This window comes from Hydra vulgaris, chromosome 02 (assembly GCF_038396675.1).
Source record: "Hydra vulgaris chromosome 02, alternate assembly HydraT2T_AEP".
NCBI lineage: Eukaryota > Metazoa > Cnidaria > Hydrozoa > Anthoathecata > Hydridae > Hydra > Hydra vulgaris.
Window position 1 is genome coordinate 9247501 of NC_088921.1, and position 6993 is coordinate 9254493.

Below are 6993 nucleotides of genomic sequence, written 5' to 3' on the forward strand. Positions count from 1 at the left end.
TCAAACTTTCCCCATACTTTTAAAGTATTTCCTAAATTTCCCTGGCTTTTGCTTCACCAACTCCGTCACCTAAAGTCCTTGCTAATGTGAGATCATGTTTGGGATATTCAAGAGCTTTCTCGTATTCTTTTAAATAAAAATAGGTATTTCCTAATTGGCTGTAAACAGCACTTAATGTTTTTAGATCTTCAGTACCAACTTTATTTGCTGTTTCAAAGTACTCAACACCATCTCTGCAGTCCCCATTTTTACAATACTGTTCACCTTGCAGAGCTAATTCCATACATGATGCATTTGATATATCAATTGTTCTGCATATAGCTCCATTTGATGCCATATCTTTATCAAAAAGACATTATAAAAATATAAATTTTCTGAAAAGATATATTCTTTATTAAAAGTACATTTTATAAATGTTAACTGTAATGTTATTTATATAATTACATGTTATATAGAGTTATTATTATATTACTAAATATATATGTATATATATATATATATATATATATATATATATATATATATATATATATATATATATATATATATATATATATATATACATATATATATATATATATATATATATATATATATATATATATATATATATATATATATATATATATATACATATATACTGCATTTATTAATTATAAAAATAATTTGTATTAAGTATTTATTAATACTTAACATTTTACAGTTAAAATAAATACATGTTGAGTAACAACCTCTTTAATAAAATAAATTAGGCAATAAAAATTCGTAGTTAAACAAATATTTACATTCAGAATACTTTCTTAGAATTAATAAACAGAAATTTTTTTAAATTATTGATGGAATTTTTATTTACAATTAATTATTAAATAAAAAAAACCAAAAGAATTATAAAAAAAGATGTTTCAAAGTTTTTATCAAATTTCTTTTGAAATTTTTCTTTAAAAATACAAAAAGAAGTTTTTAAAATATTTTTCTTCATGAGTAATAACTTAATTAAATATATTAACAAAGAAACCATTAACATTTAAATATAAACTTTTAAAATCATCTCTACAATTAAGGGGAAAAAAGAAAACAACTTCATAATAAACATATTTTTAAAATTGCTACATTTCTTACAATTGTTAATTATGACACCAAACAACAGCTTGAACACTTAGAATTTATACTAAATATTTAAAAAAAACTAAATTATATATATAAATATAAATATAAATATATATAAATATAAATATAAATATATATATATACATATATATATATATATATAAATATATATATATATATTCATATATATATATATGTATATATATATATATAAATATATATATATATATATATATATATATATATATATATATACATATATATATATACACACACACCTGTGCATATAAAATAGAAAAAAACAAAATAGAAAAAGGCAATAAAACAAAAACCACATTAATTATTATATTTTATATGGCCTAATATCTTAAATTTGTTTTTGTATATGCAAATCACAATATTTTCAAACTCTTTCGTTCTGTTTGTAAGCCATACATATAGTGCACAGTTTTAAATGATAAGGTGTAAACGGTCTTAAGTATAAAATAGTAGTACATTAAGTTTAGACGAGTTAAATGAGCGATAGCCATTCCAGACGATTTTTTTATAATTCAAATAAGCATATATAATTTATATCATTGTATAGAGCTTGACTTGACTTAAAAAATGAGGGCTCATTTGGCCTTTGAAGTTAAGTGGATCCAAAGTTATTGAATTTTTTGTAGTGCAAAAATTGATGATTTTTTGATGAAAGGTAGGGCTTAAGTATGGAAAATTTGCATTTGCAATTGCATTTAAAAAGAGGGTATTTTTGGATCATGTTGACTTTTAAATAACTTTTGAACCGTTATTTTGACTTTTTGACTTGAAATTTTCCATATTGATTCAACAAATATAACTTAATAATATACAAAAAAAAAATTGTCGGGATTGTCCAAAATCGTCTATTTTACAGACTGTGGGTTTTAACTTATTTAGTTTTGGTGTCATATTGACTTTAGAATAACTTTTGAACCATTATTACATTCGACTTGAAATTTTCCATAGTGATCCAACACATATAAGAAAATAAACTACCACAAAATTTTTTTGTTAATTAGACAAGATTTACCAGAACCATCTATTTCACAGACTGAGAGTTTTCACTTATTTACTTAGTTTTTGAAAATAATATTTGGGGTTATATTATAATTACACCATACAAATATGCATAAAGGAATCATGGAATCCAAATATTACATCGTTTTGAAGTTTTTGTATAATTTACAGACCGGTCAGTAAATTACTACAAAAGGGCTGCACATACCAATTTGGCATATCGACTTTGAATATATTTGATGTTTTTGAACCATTATTAAATTTGACAAGAAATTTTTTATAATGATCAAATTTTTTTTTTTAATCTGACGAGATTATCCAGAATCACCTATTTTACAGACTGATGGTTTTCACTTATTTACTTAGTTTTGGAAAGAAAAATTTAGGGTTAAATTATAATTACACCATACAAGTATGCATAAAGGAATCATGGAATCCAAATAGTATTTCATTTTAAAATTATTGTATAATTTACAGACCAGGCAGTAAATTACTGTGTAAAGGTATTGAAATCTGTCGGAGTTTTGCAGAATGACCTATTTGCAAGATAGAAGATTTTTCAATAAAGTTAAAATTTAATTTTCAATGAAAATAACTTACAGCTAATGAACTTTCTGATATTTGGAGTACTTACAACAGCAATAGGCAGGTATAACAGCAGATACTCTACCTAAAAATGTAAAAAAATTATTATTGGAAACAAAAATACACAATGTGTTTAAAATATTTTTTTAACTCGTTTACAAAAATTTTATAAAGAATTGAATTTTAAAAAGGTATATATATATATATATATATATATATATATATATATATATATATATATATATATATATATATATATATATATATATATATATATATGCAGGTAATTAGTATAATAACATAAAAAATTAAAATAACATAAAAAAATTATTTTATTATTAAAACTTATTTCTTGGCTTTTAGTGAATGATTAGAAGTAGCAAGTGTCAGTAACGAAACAATCAAATTATCATTTTTAACAATAGACACCAGCGAGAAGGTAAGCCAAGTTGTCTATCTACACAAAACATCACAACAATAACATCACAATCACAAAACACACAGACCCTGTGACACTAAACGCTCCAAATTCACACTAGTGTCACTAAGTGATGGGTTAACTTTTAACCAAAATTAATGATCATCCTGAAAAGCTCAAAGGTTGCTCTATTTGCAGATGACATAAGAAACATATGGACTTCAATCATCTTGTTTTAGAGCTGACTTGCTAACTGCTGCGACAGAAAGGTTCTACATAGTATTAGATAAAGGGGGCAAGGCAAATTCCACTGCTCTGGGCATCAAAAACATCTGAAGAACAACAAACAAAATAATTGAACATTTGTGACCAAACGGTATTCAAAGAAAAAATATGACCCTCCTTCTCAATAATACGAAAAAAGAGGTCCTGATATTAGTTTATTAAAAATTCCCAGAGCTCAAGTTGAAGCATGAAAAATAATGTTGTCAATATCGTGCCTAATTGACTCATGATGGAAATTTGAACCATCAAGATTGAAAACAAATTCTTTAAGGTGATGTTTATGAAAATATGTTGCTCCACCAAGTACAAGTATAATGTTTAAGCGATGATGCAGAAATGAAACCATAAAATTTTTAGAAGACCTTTTATGCAAGTTCATACAAAATATCAAAAGTGCAAGAGTTTTGCGCATTTTTAAAACCACCATGAATACTACCTTTCTGCTCAACAGCTTTTTTCCATTTTATGATTGCTTTTTCTGCGTATATTCCTAGATTGTGGATAACGTGTAAGCCACAAAAACATGATTTGAGAAATTTTTTATTTAAAGAAAGCTGATCATAGTTTTCAATAACAAAAGGTAAAATTGCTTTTCTCCAATGTTGAAATTGACTAAAAAAACTTGAATTAACTATAGTGCAATCTTTCATCAAAGATTTGAATCAAAAAATAAGTTTCCTAAGATCATCCTCATAGTTTTCCTTTTCAGGAGAAAATATTTGAGACATCAGTGAGTAAATTTTTTAGCTCTCCAAAATAAGATTGTGCCTCTCCCAAGAACATATCTTCTATCCCAAACATGTAGCTTCCAGATGATATTGTGACTTGAAAACTACCAACCTCCCTAAAATTATACTTTGTGCCATCTGTATGAAGAACATTGTTTGTACTATTCAAAATAGCCTCTCTTACTTAAGCTTTTGATAAAAGGTTCCTTTTGCTAAAAAACTCAGCAGCCAAAGATTTTTTTAGAAGAGTGCCACATGAAATTCCAGCCGTTTTTTGTAGTACAGTTCTGATAACAGATTCAACATTATTAACAGAAGCACTTTTACTTAAAAGATTGTAATATACCAAGGGAATTTCATCATTATATCTACCTCCTTCAAAAACATCAATTACATTTTTTTCAAAAACGTTAACTCTTTCCTTCAGCTCTTCTGTAATACTTTCAAAGTAATTCAAACTCCCCTTTATGATTGAATGATTCATTTCATGAGATGTTTTCAAAACAGCGTTTTCAATTTTTTCTGTTAAATACCATTCCTTTTGTCAATCTGATTGTGAGCACTTTCTAGCCAAATAAATTTCTTTTTCTAACCTTAATTTTACTTGCAACAATTGATTAATCCTACCATCCTTTCTAACGTCTCTTTTGTTGACATTTCTGACATTATATCTTGATAAGATTGCTTGATTTTTTTTTTTTTAATATTTTTTTACATTTTCTATTTATTTGTTTATTTTTCAATTTAAGACAATCAATTCTTCGTTTATATTTCTTTATTCTATGGGTAAAATCATAATAAGCAGAATTATTAACTAGATTTTCATGTTTTATTACCCCAATAGAAGTTAGGGTAATACAACTTTGAAAAGCAGAAACATGTGGAACAAATTCACAAGAGTTGCTAGAAGTATTGATAGAACAATTATCAGAAGGTAGCAAACTATTAAGTTCAGGAACTTCAAGACAAAAAGAAAGAACAGAGCTTAAATAAGAATTCCTTAAAATAAATGTTTGGCACGATTTAGTTTTGCAACATAGTCTTTTGATTTTTTAAGACACTAAGCAAGCATTACTCTAGTGATAGGGTATTTACAGTAGGTTGTGAAAAATACAGAGAGATTTTGCCATGTCAAATCATGTTTATCTTTTTCTTTGCAAATGCCTAAATAATGGCTATTTGTTAAGACAAAATTTGGATATTTGAGGTAAACAATGCCATCTTCAATATTTAAAAAATCCATAATATTCTTGTAGCTATCAAATGGTTCTTTCGGCAATACTCTGGAAGCTACAATTAAAAGTAAAACTAATTAAAAGTAGGTAAAAATAAAGAACAAAAGAGTAAAGTTTAAATAAGAGTATAAGAGTAAAATAAGATCAATCAAATTCGGTTTCAATAAATAAAATTTTTAAAATGCAAATTGTGTGAGCTACATTGTCTTTATTTAAAAAAATAAAGTATGAAAACTAGTATGAAAGTTGACTCACTTTTGTGACTTGTAGATGGAACCACCATTTCGATTTGACTATTGTTAACTTGTAAACCTAAAACTAAAGAATACTAAAACATAGATTATCAGAAATATATTACTTTCAGCAATTAAATTAAATATTCGAGAATAAACTTTATAAAAAAACTGACCTACCCACCAATGTTATTTGGTTTTGGAAATTAGGGTATGGTGCACTGTTGTGAACTGTTGGCACAGTCTGGTTACTTGTCTAAAATGAAATTGTAGTATGACATGAACTAATTCATACATACATTGTATCAAAAAATGGAGAAGTATTTCTTAATAAGTAAAAATTGTACGAACACTTGTGAAAATTCTTACATTTTTCCATACTTGCAAACTTTCATTGAAAATTTTTTAATTTTTTGTTTTGAAAAAAATAGTTTAAGAAAAGCCAGTCTGTAATTACAATAGCTAGATTGTAGTCTTTGACCAAACTTTCTTTGATGAAAAATCTAGCAAGAATTCCTTTGAAGTAATTAAATTTTAAATTTCTATTTTATCCAAATTTTAAAAATTTCACTTTCTATTTCATTTTCAGAATAAGAATGTAAACCATTTACTAAATTTGAATAAGTGTTATTCACATGTTATTCAAAAATTTTCAAAACAATATTTTCACAAAAATTTTGATAAATATAAAAAACTTGTTATAAGAATTTTTATTTATTTTGACAATATTTTTGTCAAAATATTGTTTGAAAAAATTTTGAAATCAGGTAAAAGAATGGATTATACAAAAGCAAGATTTATATTATTTAAAGCAGTTATGTATTATGGTAATAAAATTAATTTTCCTTTTGGCTAGCTAATTTAGTATAAAGAAGACATCATCAAACTTTAAATCATTTAAACATGTTAAAATTAACGAAAAATACTTTCGTTTGTTTGGATTTTTGCGAAAAATCAAAACAAAAAACGTCATTTAGGGGGCTCACCCCTATTAAAAATCAAAAAAAAAAAACTTTTTTTTTTTTTGAATTGTGCTATTTTAAACATTAAAGTACAAAATCCATAATCAATTTTTACTATTATGTGCTTTAAAAGTAACAAAAAATACAATTATTGTGATCAACGCACTTTCCTACTCCTTAGCAACGCCTTAGAAACGGTGTAAACAACTATTTTATTAAATAATTCTTGAACATTTCCACTAGAAATTTTGAAGTATTTCTCAGTGTTAGATCTATTATGCTTATGTTAAATCTATTATGCTTATGTTAAACCTATTATGCTTTTCTACTGTTCTACAAAATATATCATTTTAAAAAAATGTGCTCTGTTTTATTATTATTCTAATGTATTTTAACTGAAAA

General features: G+C 25.1%; 1 protein-coding gene across 4 annotated transcripts in view; it reads right to left on the reverse strand.

The window, feature by feature from the left end:
- The window catches only part of LOC136076371 (G-protein-signaling modulator 2-like), a 6577-nt gene extending 35 nt beyond the window's left edge, over positions 1–6542 (reverse strand). The window contains exons 1-5 of one of the 4 annotated variants that reach the window (XR_010636212.1): positions 5999–6542; positions 5810–5885; positions 5652–5708; positions 2746–2815; positions 1–339 (exon numbers count right to left, since the gene is read on the reverse strand). The exon at positions 1–339 is cut by the window's left edge and continues 35 nt beyond it. Coding sequence is in view for 2 of the 4 variants with exons in the window: in XM_065789812.1 (XP_065645884.1) it covers positions 32–339; positions 2780–2815; positions 5652–5679 (372 nt within the window). In the remaining 2 variants the exon portion in view is untranslated. Of the gene's footprint in view, positions 340–2745; positions 2816–5651; positions 5709–5805; positions 5886–5998 lie in introns of all 4 variants that reach the window. The other 3 variants (XR_010636213.1, XM_065789812.1, XM_065789813.1) reach the window with 3 other exon arrangements.
- Between the last annotated feature and the right edge of the window lie 451 nt (positions 6543–6993).